This window comes from Artemia sp. Qi Xiang Cuo, chromosome 6 (genome assembly GCF_049724085.1).
Source record: "Artemia sp. Qi Xiang Cuo chromosome 6, ASM4972408v1, whole genome shotgun sequence".
Classification (NCBI taxonomy): domain Eukaryota; kingdom Metazoa; phylum Arthropoda; class Branchiopoda; order Anostraca; family Artemiidae; genus Artemia; species Artemia sp. Qi Xiang Cuo.
The window spans coordinates 47,381,315-47,405,434 of NC_142799.1; the positions used below are offsets into that span (position 1 = coordinate 47,381,315).

General features: G+C 35.4%; 1 protein-coding gene across 3 annotated transcripts in view; it reads left to right on the top strand.

Annotated features, from left to right (window-relative positions):
• The window catches only part of Kdsr (3-ketodihydrosphingosine reductase), a 49,530-nt gene extending 26,053 nt beyond the window's left edge, over nucleotides 1–23,477 (top strand). For all 3 annotated transcript variants that reach the window (XM_089090221.1, XM_089090222.1, XM_089090223.1), the window contains exons 2-7: nucleotides 3,425–3,590; nucleotides 13,133–13,275; nucleotides 14,237–14,428; nucleotides 17,001–17,168; nucleotides 20,008–20,109; nucleotides 23,293–23,477. In XM_089090221.1, the coding sequence (XP_088946347.1) occupies nucleotides 3,425–3,590; nucleotides 13,133–13,275; nucleotides 14,237–14,428; nucleotides 17,001–17,168; nucleotides 20,008–20,109; nucleotides 23,293–23,400 (879 nt within the window). In that variant the 3' untranslated portion in view covers nucleotides 23,401–23,477. The remainder of the gene's footprint in view (nucleotides 1–3,424; nucleotides 3,591–13,132; nucleotides 13,276–14,236; nucleotides 14,429–17,000; nucleotides 17,169–20,007; nucleotides 20,110–23,292) is intronic.
• Nucleotides 23,478–24,120: the final 643 nt, after the last annotated feature.

The following is a 24,120-nucleotide window of genomic DNA, read 5'->3' on the forward strand; positions in this document are numbered from 1 at the left end:
AAAGATATGACTGATTTATCTTTATTGCTTTATTTTTCCAAGAAGGCACTCTTAATTTTTTTCGGCCAATTTCGTCTTTTATTTGTCTTAAAGGATGATTAATTTGCAATTTTAAAAGAAGAATTGTTAAAAGAAAACAAGCCACCGTTTACAGATAATACAGAACCAACCTATGGGTAGTTTTTAGTAAGAGTGAAGATACCTCTGTGATCTCGGGTTGAACTGTTACAACATATGTTAGCAGTAGATAGTTTGGATTTCCATGAAAATGTGACAACAAGGGAAAAAGGCATGACTAATTTATTTATATTGCTTTATGTTCTATAAAGGCACTTCAATCGTTATCATGATTGAAAAGTGATTGTTTCCTTTATATTAAACACAGAAAAAGCCTTCGGATTTTTCTTAGCAGGAACTAGTAAAGAACAAACTATTTTGTCATCGCTGTTTTCCATTAGACCCTTTAAAGTATATTTGATGCAACCTCGCAGATCTATTATCCTCTTCTTGGTAGCTGTCATCACTGGCTTGACCTGCCAGCCTTTTATAATAGTAACGCCATTGTAACTGACGTCACCATACAGTTTTATTATAACGTCATTTATGGTTGTGACCTAAGATTATGACGTCGTTCATCATCTTGTATACGAAGATTCAGCTTTTTGTCAAAGAAACGGTTTTGTTAACTACAAAAGGTACTAGATATATCAATTTATTCCGAATTGAACCCTTGAACTCTCTATGATGTTCCACTGCCCTACTAGCAGCAGAGGGGAAAACGAAAAAAAGGAGGATACAGCAGAGCTACCCACGCAAAAAACGGAATTTTTCTTGTTGTTCAAGCCAGTGGACTGTAAGTATCCTGTATTGGGCTTTTGGTCTTTGATAAGAAAAAAGATATTTTGTCCAATAACAGAAAAAAACAAAAACAATGGTGCTTTTACAATGACATAAAAAACAGCATTACTTTCTGTGATTTAAATAAAAGGTAACGCTTTTTACAATGACGGAGGAATAATGATGTCTGTCCAATGACAAAAATAACTAGCACACTTTCTGAACTGACTAAAAAGAAATTCAATATAGACAATGACACTTTTTGCAATGCCATAAAAAGACAAATAATGATACTTTATCCAACGACTGAAAAAGAAATGACAATTCTGACAGTTCTACTTTTGGTGATGACTAAAAATATTTATTTGGCATTTCAGACCCCTCCTCCCCATCCCATGGATTTGTTTTAGGGTTTCATAAAATTTGGGACTGGTTAATATTGCTCTTTATTTTTCTATGAAATCCTCTTTTTAAATTTACAAAAAAAACTAATCCATAACTAAACTGGCCCTGCCACATTACATCTATGTGTTTGTCTTGGAGCTGTAGTTGGGTATTTTTTATGGGGTAGCAATGTCTTGAAGAATCAGAATTGGAAAATCTACAAAAAAAAACCTGCCAGGTCTTGTCTTTAAGTATTTTGTACTTTTTGCCTAATTTAAAGCTTATACATTGTTTCTATATAGACGGAAACCCTAACTGGTGCCATGGACTTTAATACCCCTCCCACCCCTCTTTTAAATGTTGTATATAGACCTATAGACACGTCCCATCCCTTGTGACTCTCGTTGATTCAAAGATTATGTAGGGTGGAGTTCTTATGATTGAACTACTAAAATCTAATTGTATTGATGATATAAGTTATACTACGAAATTTGCGGAATAGAAGGCATCTAACTTATAAATATAAGACATCTAACTTATAAATATAATATTTTAGTGTTGCAGAAAGTATCCAACTCAACTTATACTGTCATACCTCCTCCCATCTTGATAATAAATATTGGTATTTCTACAACAGTAACTCCTAACTCTGTTGCTTCTGCTCGCTCCTAACACTATTACTCCTACTTCAGCTATATCCTACAACAACTTTTCTTGAGTTACTGTTCTTTCACTGATTATTCCTACCTTGACTTTTGCTACCCTAACTGCTCTAATCTGACCGCTCCTAGTCCAATTAATCCTACCGTGGTTCTACTAATCAGGACTTTCCCTACCATGGCTACTTGGATTATAGAGACCCACCCCCTTCCAGATTGGTGCGGTGGGTTTAGGATTTTTTGTCTGGGAGGGTGAGGGTTCGAATCCTAGTGTATCCAATTATTTGGTTTGGGACGGGTGTCAATGGCGTGACTCTGTAAGCCCACCCAGAGTCGACTCAGCTCTAAATGGGTACCTAGAGAAATCTCGGGAAGGTAAACAGGAAGGATGTGCGAAAGTAAAGGGTGGTTGGCCCCCAACCCCCCGTTGCACTTCCTGGCTGAAGGGCCGAGAAACGGGGATCAGCACCGCCGGTATGGACTGTAAAGTCCAATGCCGTATTATTTACCTTTTTTTTATTTACCCCCCTTCCAGAATAGTAAAAACACACATTTAGTACACAAATGTACTTGTTATCACTCCAAAGTTTCTTTGTTTGGACCCCATCAGAACAGATGCCTTGATATGGGTATATTAGTTATTGAATACGTCTCATTATTTAGAAATTTGCTTCGTTTTAATCTTTATAACTGCTGGAGATGCCTTTTTGTACAAACCCTTGATTTTTGTTCCTGTCCAACAGGGTTTCAAATTTACCGATTTTCTTAATAAAAAACTGGGTGGGAATCAATAGGCATACCTAAAAGAAAAAATAACTGTTGCCTACTTGTCCACAGGTTGATAACCATCATGTGACACTAGCAACGAAAATGGAATTATTGTTTGGAAGTTTGAAATTTAGACAAGGTAACAAAATAATAAATAAATCAAATTTGTTGATTCCTCTGTACCGCCGGTATGGACTGTAAAGTCCATACCGGCGTTTGAGTGTGTGGCTGGGGAGGGGGGAAATTGACAGGCCTGGATTTGAAAGTAAAAAGAAAAGTGAGAAAGTGTCTAATGTGTTGGCTCTGGCTGTAAATTCACACAGAGGAAGGAACACAGCTTTAAATCATAGGTGTACACAGTCTGACCCTTATAGGGAAGTGAGAAGGTATTTTTAGAGTTTGCCAACAATCCAAAGAAAGTGCAATTCAGGCCACAGTTTTTTCAGGAGGAGATGGGTCTCCTAGTACGAATCTTCGGAGGAATTCCAACCCTCTTGTGCATGCTTAGCCATACAGGATATACTATTGTAAAAGGGTTTGTGTAGCAGCCCATATTGGAAATGGCAAATAATATTCAAAAAAGTGTATTTTTATGACACCATTTTTCAATTTTCCATGGAAGGGTGGGGAGCCCTTGGATCACATGGGGACGGAGAGTTTTGCTTCCCTGTCTGCAGCTATTGCTTTACTACCTATACTACTGAAACAGGGGTTTTATAGCATCCTAAAGTGCCTTGGAAATCCTAAACTAATGCTCACAAAATTAATCCTCGCAGGTTACTGGTGGCTCTGGTGGCATTGGGAAAGCAATTGCAACTGAAGTTATTAAAGAAGGTGGTCGGGTGAGTTTGTTTGCCCGAGGCCAATATGGACTGGAGGATGCTAAGAATGAAATAGTGCTCAAGACAAACTGCAACCCAAATGCAATACAGATCTTTCCTGGTTAGTTTTGGTTTTGTTTTAGCTTAAGATGCAACAACTGAGGTGCAGTCATGTTCTAAGCTACTCTTAAAAGACGACCAGGTAATTTGTCTGAAGGAAGGGGTGGTCAGGGGGTTGAAAACACTGAAGGATTGGAATTCAAAGCCATTTATTTTAGGGGTGGGGTCAATTCTTTCATAATTATATCCTACCTTCTGTGTAGCTATGCAATAGGTTTAAAACTTTAATAGTTTGGAAATCAAGTTTATTATAAAGTTAGTGGTGATAGAATACTTTTTCATCTCTGCTTTTTCCTAGTAAACCTTTCAAGATCTCCTATTTAAGAATTCATTTGTTCTTATTTCTATTTTTGAAGCTTTTATACTGACTGCTCACAATTTCTCTTTCTTTTCTGATGTTGAAAGAAAAAAAGTAATGAAATAATATGTTTGTGTTTTTTCAAAAGAAAAGAGTCAGTTTCAAACTTAAAGCAAGTAGTACTTGAAACAAACAGAAATACCAAGTGTAAATACTTCAACATTTCCTAAATGAAAAAGTTTGCTGACTTTATTTTTTTAATTTTTGAGCTCAACGTCCATCAGTAACTTTCACCAATAACGATTGGAATAGCTAGAGAATTTCACCAACCATCGTTAGTAGCAATTTTGTGCTGACAGATTTGCAATTGCTAGTAAAATTATTGCTGGTGTTTTTGTTTGTTTGAGGGACAAACAAAAATCCTCGTCGATGCCCTCGGGTCACGGGAGGCACAGAATGATGTAAGGTCTGAATTAAACAATTTCTCCAAATGACTGTTGATGAATTCACTTCCATTCTTCCAAACTTTTTTCAACCGAAAAAATACCCTGAGCCTTGGCTATTCTAATTTTAACATCTTCACTGCACACGCCGTCTTTACTAATAATTAATTTAAAAAAAACTTTACGAAAAATAAGTTTTCAAAGAAAAGTAAAGGCCAAGACCAATTTTATGACAAATATTTTCTTTTGTACTTAATATTGAAAATAAACATTAAAATTATAGTAACATTTTGAACTTATGAGCTTTCAGTAATTATTATCATCATACATCAAATATTCAGTTTAGTTTATTAGCACTTTTTAAACTTGTTAAAGACGAAAGTAGTTCCAATACAAACAAGTGTTTGGATACTGCCTCCTTTCCTAACTATAAATAAAAACCAAAAGCCTACTGTGTCATTGGCGCTTAACTGAAAACGAATTATATTACAAATATTTTCTTTTCCAGTTCTTACAGCATTGAAAATAAAAATACAATTACACTGATGGATCTTTCAACAATTATTTTCATTATACATCACGTATTTAGTTTGATTTTGTTTATACTTTCCAAGACTGTTCAAAGCGCATACAGTTTTCAGTAAAGCGCCAATGACGCAGTAGGTTTTAGACTTTCACAGTGAGAGAAGGAGGTCATACCCAAACTCTTGTTTGTAGTGATTTTTGTTCGTTTCAAGCTTGATTTGAATATTCAATTAAGTTTCACCCGTTTTAAGATTTATATATTAATTTACATTAATATATATTGTATGTTTGTTTGCATTGATTTTTTATTTAATTTCTGTTCGTTTTAATTTTCATTTATACTTCAATAGGAAAATATTTTTTTTCGTTTTAGGCTTGATATTCATATTTAATATAGGCATTACTCGCTTTAAGATCTATTTGTTCATTTATATTATTACTTGTTATATGTTTTAGCTATGATTGTTTATTTAATTTCTGGTCGTTTTGGGTTTCATTTATTCTCTAATAGTAATTTCTTGTCGTTTTTACTTTTAATTTTAAAAGGTATTTGTATATGCTTAGCTTAAGTTTAAAAATTCCTTTACTTTTCTTTAAAAACATATTTTTAGGAAAGGTTTTTTTTAATTAATTTTTGTTCGTTTGTTCGTTTTGTTCGTTAATTTTGTTATCAAAGTACCAAAACTGGTATCAAAGTAGCAATATCAAAGTGAAAAAATGGGGTTGTGTCAACCTCGGTGTTTTTATTATCTGATGTTTTAACTATTTTTAACAAAATTGCTATCTCAAAATTTTTATCGGATGTGTTTGGGGGAAAAGGGTGTGTGGGGACTAATTAAGCTTCGGCCTCTTTTGACTCTTTAAAAGTGAACTAGAACTTTCTATTTTCAATCAAATGAGCCCTCTCTGAAGTTTATACGACTATCCTTTCTATAACAACCATATATATCCCTAGAGTATAACTTACAACGCCTGCCTCAGGGTCCTGGGGGGTTTTGTCAACATTCGAGTTTTAATATATGATGGTTGAACCATTTTTAACAAAATGGTCACCTGATATATTTATCGGATGGGTTTATCTATCCGATACACCCAAAGGCGTGGAGGGCGGGAAGGGCTAATTGCCCTCCGATCTTTTTTCACTCTGAGAAAATGAACTACAATTTTTAATTTCCATTCAAATGAACCCTCTCTGAAGTTTACAGCATCCTTTCATAAGACCCTACGGCTCCAGGACATAGCTCACAATGGGCCCCGCCGGGATGTGACACCGGAATATTTGACGACTTTCGAAAAATGGCTGTCCAAATTCTTATCGATTTTGGAGGAAAATAGCGTGAAGAGGGGGCTAGTGCCCTCTGACTTCAAAAAGTGAACGAGAACTTTCATATCTATACCCCGAAGTATATACCTTCCATAAGAACCATACTATACCTTCCTGTAATATCTCAAAATTTATAACGGATGGGTTTGGGGAAAAAAGTGTGGGGGGCTAGTTGCCCTTAACTCTCTTGACTCTTAAAAAGTGAACTAGAACTTTCAATTTCCAATCAAATGAGCCCTCTATGAAGTTTGTACGAGCATCCCTTCCATAAGAACCAAACCTGCCTTTAGGGCATAACTTAAAACGTCTTCCCCCGGGTCCTAGGGGGTTTTATTGACACTGGATTTTTTCTTATCCGACCTTTGAACTATTTTTCTACAAAATGTCTATCTCAAAATTTTCATCAGATGGATTTGGAAAAAGAAGGCATGGGGGGGGGGGGGGTTAAATGCCCTCGGATCTCTTTTGACTATTAAAAAGTGAGCTCGAACTCAACCAAATTATCAAAGCCAAAGGTGACGTTGAGTAACGAAAAGATCGATCAAGTGGAATGCTTCACTTACCTTGGTAGTATCAGAGGCAGCGCTTTAGCGTTGCCTATAGTAAAGGCCATACGGCTCCAATGTTTTATTATTATTTTTTTTTCCAGAGGCACTTTATATGGAAGGGGTCGTCGTAGAAACTTAAAGAAGGCTCATTCGAATGGAAATCGAGAGTTCTAGTGCCCTTCTTAAGGGTCAAAAGTGATTGGAGGGCAACTAGCCGCCCACCCCACCCCACGCCCATCATTCCCCCAAACACATCAAAACAAAATTTTGAGATAGCCATTTTGTTAAGCGTAGTTGATTTCCAGATAGAAAATAGGTTTTTGAGAAAATAATTTTTCTTTGAAAAACTTATTTTTCGGAAAGTTTTTTTTTTATTGATTTTTGTTCGTTTTTGATTGCAAAAAATTTCAAGTTTTTAAAAATTCCTTATATGAAAATCAAACTTAAAAAAAATCAAATATTCATCAAAGTACCAAAACTGGTATCAAAGTAGCAATATCAAAGTGAAAAAATGGGGTTGTGTCAACCTCGGTGTTTTTATTATCTGATGTTTTAACTATTTTTAACAAAATTGCTATCTCAAAATTTTTATCGGATGTGTTTGGGGGAAAAGGGTGTGTGGGGACTAATTAAGCTTCGGTCTCTTTTGACTCTTTGAAAGTGAACTAGAACTTTCTATTTTCAATCAAATGAGCCCTCTCTGAAGTTTATACGACTATCCTTTCTATAACAACCATATATATCTCCAGAGCATAACTCACAACACCTGCCTCAGGGCCCGGGGGGGTTTTGTCAACATTCGAGTTTTAATATATGATGGTTGAACTATTTTTAACAAAATAGTCACCTCAAATTTTTATCGGATGGGTTTATTCATCTAATAAGCCCAAAGGCGTAGATAATAAGAAAGACATATTGCTTCTTAATCTTTTTTCACTCAGAGAAAAAGCACTACAACTCTTACGTGCCATCTAAATGAGCACTCTCGGAAGTTCGTATTAGCTTACTTACCATGAAAACCAGGTATAACCCCAGGACATAGCTTACAATGCGGGCCCCCGGGCCCTGGGGGGATGTGTCGACACCGGAATTTTTGTTATCTGACCTTTGAACTACTTTGAAAAAATGGCTCTCTCAAAGTTCTAATCGGATTTTTTTTGGAGGAAAATAGGGCGTGGAGAGGGGGGCTAGTTGCCCTCCGATCTCTTTTGACTCTTAAAAAGTGAACAAGAACTTTCAATTTCCAATCATATGAGCCCTCCGAAGTTTATACGAGTATACCTTCCATAAGAACCATACTATACCTTCCTATAATATCTCAAAATTTATAACGGATGGGTTTGGGAAAAAAAGCGTGGGGGGCTAGTTGCCCTTAACTCTCTTGACTCTTAAAAAGTGAACTAGAACTTTTCATTTCCAATCAAATGAGCCCTCTATGAAGTTTGTACAAGCATTTCTTTCAGAAGAACCACACCGGCCTCTAGGGCTTAACCTAGAACACCTTCCCCCGAGTTCTAGAGGGTTGTATCGAAGCTAGATTTTTTGTTATTAGAACGCTGAACTATTTTTAACAAAATGTCTATCTCAAAATTTTCATCAGATGAGTTTGGAAAAAGAAGGCATGGGTGGGGGGGATTAGATGCCCTCGGATCTCTTTTGACTATTAAAAAGTGAGCTCGAACTCAACCAAATTATCAAAGCCAAAGGTGACGTTGAGTAACGAAAAGATCGATCAAGTGGAATGCTTCACTTACCTTGGTAGTATCAGAGGCAGCGCTTTAGCGTTGCCTATAGTAAAGGCCATACGGCTCCAATGTTTTTTTTTTTTTTTTTTTTTTTCCAGAGGCACTTTATATGGAAGGGGTCGTCGTAGAAACTTAAAGGAGGCTCATTCGAATGGAAGTCGAGAGTTCTAGTGCCCTTCTTACGGGTCAAAAGTGATTGGAGGGCAACTAGCCCCCACCCCCACCCCACGCCCATTATTCCCCCAAACACATCCAATCAAAATTTTGAGATAGCCATTTTGTTCAGCGTAGTTGATTTCCAGATAGAAAATAGGTTTTTGAGGAGGACACTCCCCCACAACCCTCAGGGCAAGGGTTTTGAGTTATACCCGGGGGCGATATAAGAACGATGTTGGCACAATGTATTATTTAATATTTTTTTCCTTTAGAGCAGGGTACTTTGTATCGAAGAAGTTGTCGTAGAAAATTCGAAAAAGACTCATTCAATTGGAAATTGGAGTGGGTTGTGCCCTTTTTAATAGTCGAAAGTGATTGGAAGGCAACTAACACCCCTTCCACGCCCACCATTTCCCAAAACACATCCAATCAAAATTTTAAGATAGCCATTTTGTTCAGCGTAGTTGATTTACACATAGGAATTATGTTTTTAAGGAGGACACTCCCCCACAGCCTTCAGGGCAAGGGTTATAACTTATGCCCTAGGGGTATATAAGGTTTTTATAGAAGGTGTTGTCGTAGAAACTTCAAAAAAAGGCTCACTCGATTGGAAATTCAAAGAGCTAGTGCCCTTTTTAATAGTCGAAAGTGATTTTAGAGCAACTAACCCCCCCTCTCACGCCCACCTTTTCCCCAAAGACATCCAATCAAAAGTTTGATATAGCCATTTTATTCAACGTAGTTTTAAGTTCTGGAAATTAGGTCTTTGAGGATGACAATCCCCCACAGCCCTCAGGGCAAAGGTTGTAAGTTATGCTCTGGGGGCAAATAAGGTTTTGTATAGACAGCGTTGTCGTAGAAACTTCAGAAAGGGCTCCTTCGATTGGAAATTTAAATGGCTAGTTCCTTTTTTAATAGTCGAAAGTGATTCTAAGGCAACTGACACCCTTTCCACGCCCACCATTTCCCCAAACACATCCAAACAAAATTTTGATATAGCTATTTTGTCCAATGTAGTTGAAAGTTCCTATGTATGTTTAAGCAGGACACTCCCCCCACAGTCTTCGGGGGCAAGGGTTTTAAGTTATGCCCTGTGGGAATATATGGTTCTCGTGGAAGGAATGCTCATATAAACTTCAGAGAGGGTTCATTTGATTGGAAATTGAAAATTCTAGTTCACTTTTTAAGCGTCAAAAGATATTGGAGGGTAGCCAGATCCCCCTCCCCAAATTTCTTTTTCCCAAATTTATCCAATAAAAATTTTAAGATAAATGTTCTGCTAAAAATAATTTAAAGATTATATAAGGAAATTTCCGTTCTCGACACGATTCTTCAGGGCCCTGCAACAGTCGATTTAAGTTACGCCCTGAGTGTTTATATCGCTCTTCTGGAAGGGATGCTCGTATTAACTTCAAAGAGGGCTCATTTGATTGGAAATGATTCTAGTTCACTTTTAAAGAGTCAAAAGAGATTCGAGGGCACCTAGCCCGCCCCCCCCTCCACGCCCCTTTTTCGTCCATCCCATCCGATATGAACTTTGAGATAGTTTTTTTTAATAGTTCAAAGACCATATAACGAAAACTCCGGGGTCGACACATCCTTCCAGGGCCCGAGGGCAGGTGTTGTAAGTTATGCCCAGGGGGAATATATGGTTCTTCTTAATGGGATACTCGTAAAAACTTCAGAGATTGTTTTTACGAGCACGAACAGTCTGATTCGCGGTTTGTCTGCCTGCAAGCTTCTAGGCAGGTTTCTTAAAAAAAAGTTGCTTCTAAGCCTGTTATCATCAGCGGAGATTTTAATGTAGATATAACTAACACAATGTCTCTCCGATCACAAATCCTTTGGGGCTGCGTTTCTCCTGACTATTGTGTATGGCCTAAGAGTGACAACTTTTCATACATTAGGTCTCTTTCCTCAACTTCTAACTTAGACCATGTTGTTGCTTCGTTCGGCAGTCACGATGGCAACGTTTTAAAAGGATTTTATTTTGACCACCTTCCTATCTCTACTTGCTTTTACTCCTCCCCGCCTAAGGCTCAAAATAGGGATTAAAATTGGTTTTCCTACCGAGATTGGAAAAATGTAGCAAGTGAGACTTTCGGTATAGTCTGTGACGAGACACTGAGCAAAAATCAAATTGCCTTTCAATCTTTTATGCGATCGTGCTTAGCTGCCACAGAGTGAAAAGAACATCTCAATTGAGCTCACTTCCTACTTACCACAAATAAATCATGCGCTGAAATGTGCTGAAATAAGCGCCGTTCCTCTTCGACGTGTTCGTAAAAAGTCTCAGCTAGAAGATTGGTCAAAAAACAGAGATCTAATGAATGCGTATACTTCGGCCAAGCTATGGCTTTCTGTTTGGAACGACTGTGGCCATGCTAGAGGTGACTTAGTAAATGACGAGGAAATTTAACAAGAAAATGAAAAACCATAAGTTAACGCTGATCCAGAAAAATGTAATCTGTATTGCTGAAGACCCCTCCAAACTTTGGAAGTATAGCAAGCCTGCCAAAGCCCAGAGTGCTAGTGTGCCTGAAAAGAAGTGGGTTGAATATTTCGCGAGGGAGTCCAGTGCTCCCAACCAAAGCACGGAGGAGTTTTTTGAAAAATAGCATGACTTTCTTCTTTCAAATAAGACAAAATCTTTCCCGTTTGTGTCGCCACTTGCCCTTGCTCCTGTTTGGTCTCTTTATAATTGTGGTAAGAGAAAGCAAGTTCGTTGCCTTTATTTTAATTTTACAAAGTATTTAATGGAACTTCCAAATGGGACAGGTAACGCTTTTCTGCAAAGGAATTATCAGTTGGTAAACCCATCTGGGGTTATTGAGAAGCGTATTTGTGATTTCTCCACTGAATGCCAGAAGTCTTCCCATCTTTGGTCATTCCTGTTTGTCCCTTGTTTGTAGTTGTCACAATGTGTTTTTATTTCTATTGTTTCTTTTTTGTTCTTCTTGATTTTTACTCGTCTTTTTCTGGGCTTGGCCCAGTTTTTTGTGATGGGTTATAAATAAAATGATGATGATGATGATGAATTGATCGAACAAAAATTTCAATTCAAGCAGTCTATTTGTTTTATTTAAGACCCAAGCAATATAGAACCTTTCGGGGCTTTAAGGGGTGGAGTAACCCTGCACTAATCTGTGGTAAATGACGTTTGTTTTAAATTCAGCTAAATTTAAGTTTTACTTTCTGATCTTTTTATGTTACATTTCTTCATTCATAGTAATTTGATAGTGATTTTAAATAATTAAGAATTGCCATCCTTCAACCAACGCTAGAAAAACTAGACACTAGATTGGTTTTTGTGTCGATTTAATGACGGTATTATGAGCATTATCAGATTTCAATTTATTCGTCTCTAAAAATCCATCATTTTGTATTGACGGTTTATATGTTTAGAGATAAAATATACCCCAATGTGGCAGCATGAACTTACGCCTTGGGAAGTTTTATATAAGTTAGTTTGATAATTTGACACTGGTTTACCATTGCAAATTATCCACAATATGTTTTAATCAGTATTTTGACCCTATTTCAGTTTGAATTTAATCCAAATTGATTCTTGACTGCCCTTCTCAAGAAACTAAGTTTTTAAGACTTTGTTTACTATGGATAAGGTGCTTGGAAGGCATAAATGGACATTTGTTCGTTGCTTACCATTTATTACTGTGGAAAGTGGGCAAGAATTGTCTTATTAAACTTCCCACATAATGAAATTACGACGTAATTTTTCATTCCATAGACAGAATTAATGTGTTCTCGCTTCAGAAAATTGTTAATAATTATAATTTTAAATGTATTTCATTCAACAAAATTAATTCCTAACTAATTACATGCCAACACATGCTGGTAGACACAGGGAAAATTCTCTGCCGCCTTAAAATTTTTCTGAGGAAAGTCTAAGGACAAAAGGAATATATATTCTAAGCATATATTTTTTTTTTCGATATACAACTTATAATAAATACGAAAAGGAATATACAAGACTAGAGAGTTAGATGTTGGGTTTTACTCATAGGAAAAAAAAGGGGGGCTGGAACTTTAAATCTCCCTCTAGAGGTGGAGGCCTAGAGGTGGAGCTAGTTCTTATGTCATTTTCAGTTGCCTATTTAAAATTTAATGAGAAAAAACTATATATGTCGCGACGATTTCAGAAGTTAACGTTTTAAAGAAAAAAATTAGCAGTTCTTATTATTTGTTTTGTCAGGACAAAAAAAAAGGTGTATCTGCAATTGAAAAATAGCAAATTTTCTGTACTTTTTGGGGTATCGTCTCGTAAGGGGGTCATCCTGGGAAGCACAATGGCTTCCGGCCCTCCTCTTCCATGTGGGTAAGCGCCCGGGTTATTGTGCCTGTGTCATATCCTTTTGTTTAATTTTTGTTTTTCTTTAAATATATATTAACGACTTTCTAAATGTTATATTAACGACTTTCTTGATGCACTTATGTGTCATTTAACGTGTGCCAGATATTTGAGTTCAATTGTTTTTTCTTATAGGCGATGTCAACGATTCTCTGGATGCCCTCACAAAAATTATTGACGATTCAGAAAAAAAACATGGTCCCATTTTTATGCTTGTGAATACTGCTGGGTATGCAGTAGCAGGAAGGTTTGAAGACCTCTCTGTTGATAACTTTAAAGTGAGTTTGTCATTTACTCTATGTCTCTTATATGTCCGTCTGTGTAAACTAAGTGATTATTCTTATTTGACATAGTCTGCGGAAAATGTCCAACCCACAAACTAAAAATCTGAGTAACTAGATTGTTCTTCAGGGACTGTTTTTCAGCAATAGAGAAAGCATCTACTCTTTACAATGCTGATGCAATAGTGGGTGCAAGCGTATTCCACTACTGTTATTAAGATCCTTAAAGCATTAAGACGCTTGGGGCCGACGCTTCAAAAGACACTCCTGTTTTATTTTATCCCTTACAAAACTTTTGCTTTGGCCTTTTCCCAAGGAATTTTAAAAGAATAAAATAACAAAACATATTTTTATTTTTTGTTTCCGTTACATAATTTTTTTTTTTTTTTTTTTTTTTTTTTTTGGCTCCCTTACAACTCAAAGCATTACAGCTCAAAAACCTCAATATATTAATAATTCAAAATATCGAACTTTTGTACTAATGCAATACCTTGTGCCAGGTATGAATTTTTGTATCAGCTGTTGTATCAACACTAAATCTTTATCCGATTTATTAAGCATAATCACAAGTTACTTGGTTGCCTATATTTATATTTCTTTAGTTCTATTTCGATTTAAGCTCTATATTTTTGTTTTAGCTTTAACAATATAATTTGGTTCATGATGATTGCATATATAATAAAGAAAACTATCCAAAAAAGAAACAACCGTGAAGGAGCCGTTAAGCCTGTAATAAAAAAAAAAAAACCCGCTCAGTGTAACACGCTGATCAATTTTGGCCTTCCTGGTTATTTTTATTATTATAAAAAAAAACGAAAAAACTGTGAACCATCTGTTTTGTTATAATAAGAGATCGATGGTACCACCATACATGTTTGAATATAAAATGTTTGAAAACAATATTTCTGTTTAATGTAAAGGTATAAATGATATTTTATCTTTATGTTGTGTTATCCAGGCTATGATGAGTGTGAATTTCATGGGAACCGTTAGTATATCAAAGGTGGTAGTCCCTAGAATGAAGAATCGCGGTGAAGGTGTTGTTGTTCTATTTGGATCTCAAGCAGGTCTCACTGGTATTTTTGGCTACACTGCTTATGCTGCTACAAAGTTTGCTTTAAGAGGATTCGCAGAAGCTCTTAGTATGGAGGTTAGATTAATTCCTCGTTATTCTATTATCTAAGTGGATCTCACTATTCAAGAAGGCTCTTGTTTTTCTGTAGTTGTAATTTCAGTGCTACGGTTTATTATATAGATTAAAACTCACTCATTTTAAGTACAATTTGTTTTCATAATATTCATAGACGATTCAAGCCATATAATTCCATGATTCCAGGCTTAATATATTTTTTAGTTAATCAGGTGAGACTGTTTGAGCTAGAAAAAAGGTAGAATTTTGATAATTCACTAGAAAGGATGAAGGAGGTATATTACGGTGGCGTCATTCAAGGGGGCGTGTGCCCCACTTCTCTCATAGATTAAGAAAAATACTCGTCTTTGGGGTATTTTCATTGAAAAATACTCTTTTTTTGTATTTAATTGTTGAAAAAATCGAAAAAACGACAAACGTGCCTCCTTATATTTCGGAAAACAAAATTTGCCCTTCTTTCTAAATCTATGTGAATTGACGCGTCTGGTATATTAACCCGTGACATTCTGGCAGGCTGTGTAATATTAGATCCAACATCCCTAAAGTGTGATGCAAAAGAATTTGCTATGGAAGTTTAGTCAATTAATAAGTAGATCCCTTAAAGCTTTCAGCACATGGGAATTTCCTTTGACAGAAATTTTGTTGTTGTCTCACCAGTTTAGTCAAGATGTTTTATAATATTCTGGCTATATAAGTTTGTTAAACAGATTATACGGGCTGTATAATATCTTGGTGCGCAAGATTAGGCTGTTTTTTTTGAATTGTTAGTCTTTCTTGTACATCGAATGTAGGGCTGCTTATTCTGAGCAGAATTATTAATATAATAACAGAGAAGTCATAATTTAGCACTGAAGGATCAGAAGCGTCTATAATAATAGCTGCAATTCTGAGACATTTTTAATTATGAAAAATGTCAATTTAAAGATGCCAATGTCCTTGTTATTCTTGTTGAATTTAGGTGGATTAGAAATAATACATGAGTTAATACGAACTTAAAAAAATCCTACCGCCTCTCTGTTTGTTGATCTCCAGCTGTTACTAACTGTAAGTTTTGTATATGTGATGAGTCTTTTCCTAGCAAAATTGCTCTTGATTATTTTGGTTTCGTTGACCCCTATTGACAATATTGCTGTCGTTCTTAAAGACTTTCAAAATAAGTTTGCAAAAATGATGCAGTGTCTAAAGAAGAGGGCGGTAAAAGTAATGGAGAAAAAGAGTGAGGAGCTGGGAGTCTGTCAAAAAATGAGGTTGCAACACAGGCTATCCGATCCAAAAGACACGTTACACTTGCTCAAACATTGATAGTCGATGTTGTCACTACCCCTTTTCCTTTGCGAATGGACCAAGAAACCAAGCCTAAATAATCAAAAGCATGCCCACTCGTATTCTTAAAACAAAAGTTTGATGTTGCTCTTGATTATTTTGCTCTTGATTATTTTGGTTTCGTTGACCCCTGACAATATTGCTGTCGTTCTTAAAGACTTTCAAACTATCAAATTACCAATTTGGTCAAATGACTGCACTATAAAAAAAAAAATAGTTTGCCATCTTTCCATCCAGTACATAACTGCTGATTTAACATAGGTAAACAATTTTTGTTGTTTGTAAACATCATTGAAATGCTAGAACAATTTAAGATGGGCTAAACGAAATCCAAGACACTTTGTTTAAGTTTAGTATGCTATAAAAAAAAATGCATTTGATAGTTCAGCTACGTTAATTTGATATATTTTAGTGCTATTACATAAGCCGCTCTTTAATTATATTGGCACATGCCGTCATATGGCAAATTACGTTATCATGAAATACAAAAGGGTTTTTCAAATTAATTTGAATCATCATGTATATGAAGATGCTGTTTTCGTCAAAAATTGTATTTTGGTTTTCAATATTATCTTTTATTACTTACAAAAAGCACGTTGATATAAAAAATAGCTTTCAAATGATCCCTTAAACAAATTTCTATGATGTTTGAAAACTTTTCTGTGATGACGGAAAAAAACAAAAAAAATAACAAAACAAAGAAGCAGAACAAAAAAAGGAGACACATCCTCGTTTCCCATGCGAAAAGTGATTTTCCTTGTTGCTCAAGATGGGGAACTGTAATTCCTCTATACAAAGTTTTCGGCTGTGGAGATTCCAATGGTGTGGTTCTCATTTCGATCTGACACCATTTTGTGAGGTTTAATGCTATTTGTAGAATTTCCCATAAATTTATTTCGCAATATATTTCTACCATTAAGATCAATAGAAATAATAATCACCATTCCTGAATCAGCTTCAGATGGAGATTTTTCCTCGCTTGACAGTTTATTTTCAACACGCATTTTTAAATTTCTGGTTACTATGGGCTGAACTTCATTCTTTACTGGTTTGCGGCAAGTTCTGCAACCATGATGACAGAATAATTAAAAGCATAAAAGGATAATAAAGTAGTTTAGATATTGAAGTACATAGCACTACGCAGGATCCCTAGTTCACGCCATGTTTTTAATATCAGTTAAATGGATGTAAGTTGGCAGTCTTTGTAATTTGAATTATCAGTGTTCATGCGTCATATTTTTCAATTTAGGTCAAGCCGTACAACATATCAGTGACATTAGCCTGTCCCCCTGATACGGATACTCCAGGTCTAATTATGGAGAATAAAACAAAGCCAAAGGAAACCTTGTTAATTTCTGATTCATCAGGTGTACTCTCAGCACAGGACGTTGCAAAACAAACCCTAGAAGATGCAAAGGTTTGTTATGGGCCAATTTATCCATTTAGTTGTGCCTAACCCAGGGTTCCCGCTGCTCCTTCTTTATTCTGATGCTTAATAGATGCAGCAAAATGTAGATCTGCCCACAACTAACCGATCTATTGTGTCGTTAAAACACATACGACCAAAGAGTAATTTGGGATCTATTAGAAAGGAAAGAGATTATATTGCCTTAACTATAGAAGTCTAGTATGGTGCCATTTTTGCTATTTTAACATTAAAAACCAAGATGGCTTCACACAAATGAAATTATTCATTTTCTGTTAAGGTTTGTAATTTAACCGTCTGCTAAGCAACGACTCAATTGAAATATTTCAGTGTAGCTGGTCAATTGCCAGGACATATAGATTTGCAAGAAAAAACGGAATAAATCAAAGACAAAAACGGAATAAATCAACGAATAATCAAACGAAAAAGTACAGAGAAAACGCAGCCGTATAAACTAAGGATAAATGGGTGGATGGTCGCAGCAGTGGCGGATCCAGGGGGTAGAGGGGCGCCCCCCCCTAGCGTAGTCTAAAGCAGTGTAGTTTACTTAATTAGCGGAAGTTTGCGTTAATTAAACTTGCTCCTAACGCAAGTTTATCGGATCAACCTATTTTGCGCCCCCCCCTAAAAAAATCCTGGATCTGCCCCTGGGTCGCAGATTTTTCTTCCAGAGTTTCAAATGTTTAAAACGTGTGAATGATAAGCTGGTTTTCTCAGAGAAAGTGTTGCACAGTCTGTACATATTACTTTAAATTTGTGAAGCATGGATACTCAGTGAAGAATATTGACTTAACCAAGCCATCAAGTAGCATATCAAGTGAGACTGCATGAGCTTAAATATCTCTGATTAGTAACTCCATATATACTAAATTGGAAATATTCCAACATATGGAGATCTCTCAAATTTAAATAAGTAAGGGTAAAAATGCTCAAATAAGCGTTAATTTAGAAAGAATCCTAATTCAAAATATGGCAATAATACGCTTGTTTTGAATAAACACACCATTTTTAGCTCGAAGAACGGTGCAGCCTTTCAGATTTCGGAGCAGTTTTTTTTTTTTTTATTCTATGGCAGAATAGTTCACAGAGATTAATTCAGTTTAAAATTTAGTGCCAATCTTACTGTTGCAGTATAAAAAAAATAGAAAAAAGTCCTTTGAGTTATTTCGAAAATACGGTAAAATACTCCAAAAAAAACGATTCTAATGTGATTCTTGTTTCCCGTAACCGGAGTTTTTGGAAACAGTGCTACTAATATGGCTAATGTTACTAATCTAAGGACCACTGTTAACGCAAGTATGTTAATTCAGTAGGTGAAAAAGTGAGGTATTAAGTGATAAGTAAAAAAACATTTTATACTTAAAATGAGAAATGAGTTTAAACCTGAAATTCCAAAAATCACCACGAGTAAGAATGGAGCTGGCGATCTTTCAACCCTCTCCCTTAATGTTTATATGTGATTTCGCTTTGCTGGAAACTAAATAAAATGCTTCAATTGTTATGTACTAATGCTTCTGAAAATTTTATTTTGCCACTGCTATGCCTCTTTGTAAAAGTGTGCGACCTAAGATTTTAACCTGTTTGTAGCAGCGTTTGGGAAATTCTATTCGCTAAATGATAATTGATATTTCATCAAGTGTTAAACTTCTGTATTAATAGATAAAATCAATAGCAGTCAAACCCAAGAAATATGGTGAACGATGACAAAGGATTTGAAATGATTAAGTTTCTATTCCATGCTATATTTGTTGTTTTTTAGGTTCCATTTCTTCGTTCATGGTAATTTTTGTTCATATTAAGTTTGAGGTGTTATACAAGTTAATATGTGATCAATCGAACTTTTAATGTTGTTCTTTATTTTCAGTTGCCAAAATTTCAAGGTTCATTTAATTACTTAACGGATCTTGAAAGAAAATAGAAAACTAACGGTTTGTCATTTTTGGTTAATGCTGTATGGACATATAGTTGATGCAACTGATCGAAGGGGTGACTGCTTTTCTTATCTTAAACTGTAATATCTTTGTCCGTTTTTTAGAGGTTGAAATTCAAATTTTCTAAGTAACACGTGCGTATCATTTATTAGCGCAAACAATAAGCCTTCTTCTTCAAAGAGTAAGGACCATACAAGAAAATGTATCGTCAAGTCAACTAATTAAAACGCTTTAGAAGGAGAGGGGAAGGAGGGCGGGGGTATATAAATCTCTAATAGAAATGAATAGATTGTTTTGGAACAGTGCCGAAAGTCAGGAAAACTTTGTGTATTATTCGAGCGTATATTGAATACTTTCCAGTTTGGAATGGAACGGATTTTTCAATGAAAGGAATCTTGGAGCCAGGCACGTATGGAAGGAGAGGGAATCTGGGAGTTGATTTTATTCCCAATTGTCTTAATATTGACTGCTTCTGGCTGTCCTGACGTATTTGCTCCACTCCCAAAGTAAATTCCTGTGTATGTGTTTGATTTCAAAAATGATATTCGCGGAACTTTTAAGTTTCTAGAATATGAACCACATTCAAATAAAGGATGTTAATTAATGGTATAGATGTATCATTAAAAAAAATATGCAATAATACATGTGAAAAATAGCTTTTCTAAAATATAGAAAGTAAAATAGAAATGTAAAGTTAAAGAGTCGACCCAGAGCCCCCTATAATATTAAAGGCAAATTGGTTATTTCATCTAGACCCGATTATTCATTACGAAAAGGATTTTCACATTGCTATGCCACAAATAGCTATTATTCAATTTTAGTTTTAATAGCTTTGTACATAAAGCTAACTATGTCTACGCAGTGCGTCTTTGACTACTGTTTTTTTTTTCTATTTTCAGATGAAAAGATTCTTAAGCACCAATGGATTTGAAGGGAAAATTCTTACAACAGTGTGTTGCGGAATGGCACCGATTACTTCCTATTTCGAATTGGCTATCCAGGTATTCTCCCTACCCCCTTCTCTTTATTTCTTAGCACGTTTTTATCATTTTTGGTACCTCAGGTAAAACCGTGTTTTGAGGGTCTAGTTCCTTTGCTTGACCAGGCCTTGCGATAAGACAACGTGGATTATTGAAATGAAGAAATAGCCTATGTACTATAAGGGAAAATATTGTGGAGTATGTGTACAGCTTAAAATGACACGGATGAAATGATTAATACAATAAAATTCAGAATGTCAAGGTCAATGATAATGATAATGCCATTGATAAATTATAAGTGTTTTAATCGACTTTCTTCATAATAATTGGCTATTATAAATAAACTAATACCGTTTTAAAGATAGGCTAGATTTAATTTCGATAAAACTATAAGATCTTACGTAAATCTTTTGGATGTTGCTGTACTGTACCTGTTCAGTTGATGTGCACGCGCAGGAGAGGGGAGAGGGGGGGTCTTAAGACTATACTATAAAATTACAATTTCTATAACTCAACCCCTCAAATGGCGACATGGGTAAGGCCGTGTTAGGAAATATCAGTACTGTACCTGTTCATTCATATTAGAAAGAAAAGTAGTTGGTGTGAAAGAAACAAGAGAAGATATTTATCTTGATCATGTGAGTTGAAATACGGTTATGAAAAGCGATTTCACCGAAGATAGTTTTAACTGCTTTTTTTGTATTTCATGGTTGGAGCAGTAGCTGCAACCTAATGAGGAGAGAACCAAAATCGAGTGAAGCTGAATTTATATTCGTAAGATCTTTCACTCAGAAATTTCTTGCACAAAAATTCTTTCTTTTGGCAAGCTTACAGTGTTTTCCCTAATAATCTTAGATGTTGTTTTTTCTATATTTTTTTGAGAAACACAAGAAATAAAAGAATCTCGATAAGGAATCAAGGAAATATAATTTGACGAAGTATCGTGGAAATGGAATGATAATACAACATGTCTTATTTATATGAAGGAATAGCAGATATTATGAATGAAGAGAATATAGAATGAAGATGAATGAAAAAATTAGATATTATAAAGGAAAAGATTTTTCAGAATATCAAGGCCAATGACAATTATAATGCCATTAATAAATTATAAATGCCCGAATGATTTTCTCCGTAATAATCAGATATTGTAAGTAAATTAACGCTGTGTTAAAGACAGGGTAGATTCATTTGCAATAAAACTATAGAATCTTACGTAACATCTTTTTGGATTGCGTGGAAGGTGGCTATATTAGAAGATCGAATGACATTTTTTAGAATTCCGAAAAGAGCATGAAACCCCTCAAACTTGACAGCTGAAACAAAAAGTACACCATCGAAATTGCCATTTTTGGAAACCTGTTGATGGAAGTTTCAAGTCCCGTGTCTTGAGCAATAAGGAAAGCACATTATTGTATGGGCAACACTGATGTGTCCTTTCCTAGGGTGGTTGTACCGAACCAATAGTATAGGAATATCGGGGCAGAGCTCATTTGGACGGGAATGAAAATATAAATATTTAAAATTAATCATCAATATTAAAACGCTTCTGTTCCAACTGACTTTTTGCAGCATCTACACCACTGGATTTAAAGTTAGGGTATTTTTGGTGGACTATCTTTTCAGTATCGTATATCTCAATATCCTAAGAGTTTATAGGCTTAAAATTTATAGCATTTTAGCAGATATTGAACAAGAAAAAAAAATACAACTGTACAGGTCTTTAGCTTCGTTTACTGGGAGCTTTTTTTACTAATACGGCAAAGTACACCTTGGCAGATGATTTGCTATTGTTTCTGATAATTTAGTAAATAAAAAATGAAACAATTGAAAAATTTTATATGAATACTTTCAAAAGAATTGAATCTTTAGCATTGTTGTCTTTGGTTTGAATTTGATAGCTTTGGGATGTTTCATTTTAAAGATTTGTAACTTTCATGTAACAATCCTTGATGACCCTTTAATGTGTTATTGTGAAAAGTCACCATTTATTGAATCACGAACGATCTTTTCATTGTGCCATTCTTGCCCATGTTGGACAACAGAGACTAGCAAGCAAAGACCTGATATTCTTACTAGAAAAATAGCCCAGTTAAGTTATAGAAGTATGGCGGCTTTGATTTGGCAATGTTGTTCCTGTGGAAAAAAAAATTGTAGCAAAATAACCACTTCTGATGTAATCAACCGTCCTTCTGATTGTGTGGAAGATATTTCTGAGAAAGTTATTGACTCATTTACACTGTGTGACATACACAGATTGGAGAGGAGTCCTGTCGAAGTAACCGGAGTCGTGAAGCGAATATTTTAGTGATCCATTTCTAGGCTATGTCAAGGATAAATAAAACAAAGTTATCGATAACCCGGTTCTACTGTAAAAGGCCCATTTTATTGCAATCACCTGAAGCTAGTTCAACTGCTAGTATCATAGGCATAGCTAAAAAAGAATGAGAGTGAAGGATTATGTGGAAAAGGAAACATTGGTCAATTACCATTCCAGACCATCTGATCAGTGTGATAACCCTAGTAAAGAAACAGATAGAAAATTGTTTATGACCAAATCCAAATTAGCGAAATCCAGTATTTTGGTTTCTGAATCTTTCGCAAAATGCTGTTAAAATCTGTTGAACTTGGCTAGAGACGATTTTGATGCCAGAAATGTTTGGACATACTGAGGTTGAATTATCGCCCAAGTGCCCGGGGACCCATTAGTGAGAAAGGCTCTCCGCTGGTGGACTGTGTTCAAGTGCCAGTGGAATGTTTATTTTCGTTTGCTATAGTTTATTGTTCACCGAAGGCTCGTGGATTCAATTGTCTCATCAACGGCGATTTTTTCTTTTATTTTCGTTCTAATAGTGTAGGTGTTTTTTTTTTTTTTTTTTTTTTTTTTTTTTTTTTTTTTTTTTTTGTAAAAAGTTTCGGCAAAAATTAATATAGGTATTAAGTTCTAAAGCGGTGTTAAAATCTATTGGAATAATCCTCATTTTGGCATGTAAATACATCCCTAGTCTTTCTGCTTTTTAATATTTTATATGTAACCAACGACACCTTACAAATAAACCAAACGCTCACTCTTAAAAGTTTCATTGAAAAACGGAACTGCTCCCTTTCTTCAGGAACTTTTAATGCTGTGACACGTTCAATAATCGTTTTGGAAAATCACTGTTCCTTGTGTTATTTCCATTATTTACTCTTTTGATATTTTAGGTGCTCTTTGCCGGGATTTGTCGTGCAGTTAGTGCCTTTTATCTGATCCGATTCGACAATATCGTGAAGGCAGAAAAGAACAAGACGGAGCAAAGCAAAAGAAAATGAAAGAGTCTCTTATTTTTTTTAAATGTTTTCTAGTTTGTATGTTTCGTCAGAATTTAAAATACACGGCATTTGCTTCCCAGCTATTACAACTAGGTTACTCTAAAGTCAAAATGCAGACGACGACATATTCTTCCTACATTCAGGCTACATCTTTTAAATTGGGACAAGCCTTTGTCTTTTCTTGTGAAGTGTGACGGGTGAGACATGCCCTAGATAAACATTTTAAAAATATTTTCATTTTGAAAAGAAATATACCACGGAAAATCTGAATTGTTGAACAGATATTCGTTATTCACTTTGACAACCTCTGCCCTTGACAATTTGATCTAATATGCTGATAAGCAAATGCAACTCTGCATGAATGTGAAGCTTGGAATTGATTCCATTCTCTTTGAAGCTCATCTTTACAGCTATATCAGTCTTAGGTGGGCCTCCCAAATACCCAAAATCGAAAATGCCTTTTCGCTTTAAACTATTGCAAAAACATGAGTCCTTGAACTGGCTTGAAGATCTATTTCTATTCTACTCTTTGCACGAGTTTACACAACAGTGCTCATTCTTTGTCTTGATATCCAGGATTTGCTGTCAAGATATGGTACTTGTATGATATACCCCCTACCGCTCAAGTTGTTCATACGTGGACGCACTGGAAACCGGTTTCTTTTGCTGGTTTCTTTCACCTTAGGGTAAGAAAAGACAAAGAAAGTTGATAGAATAGAT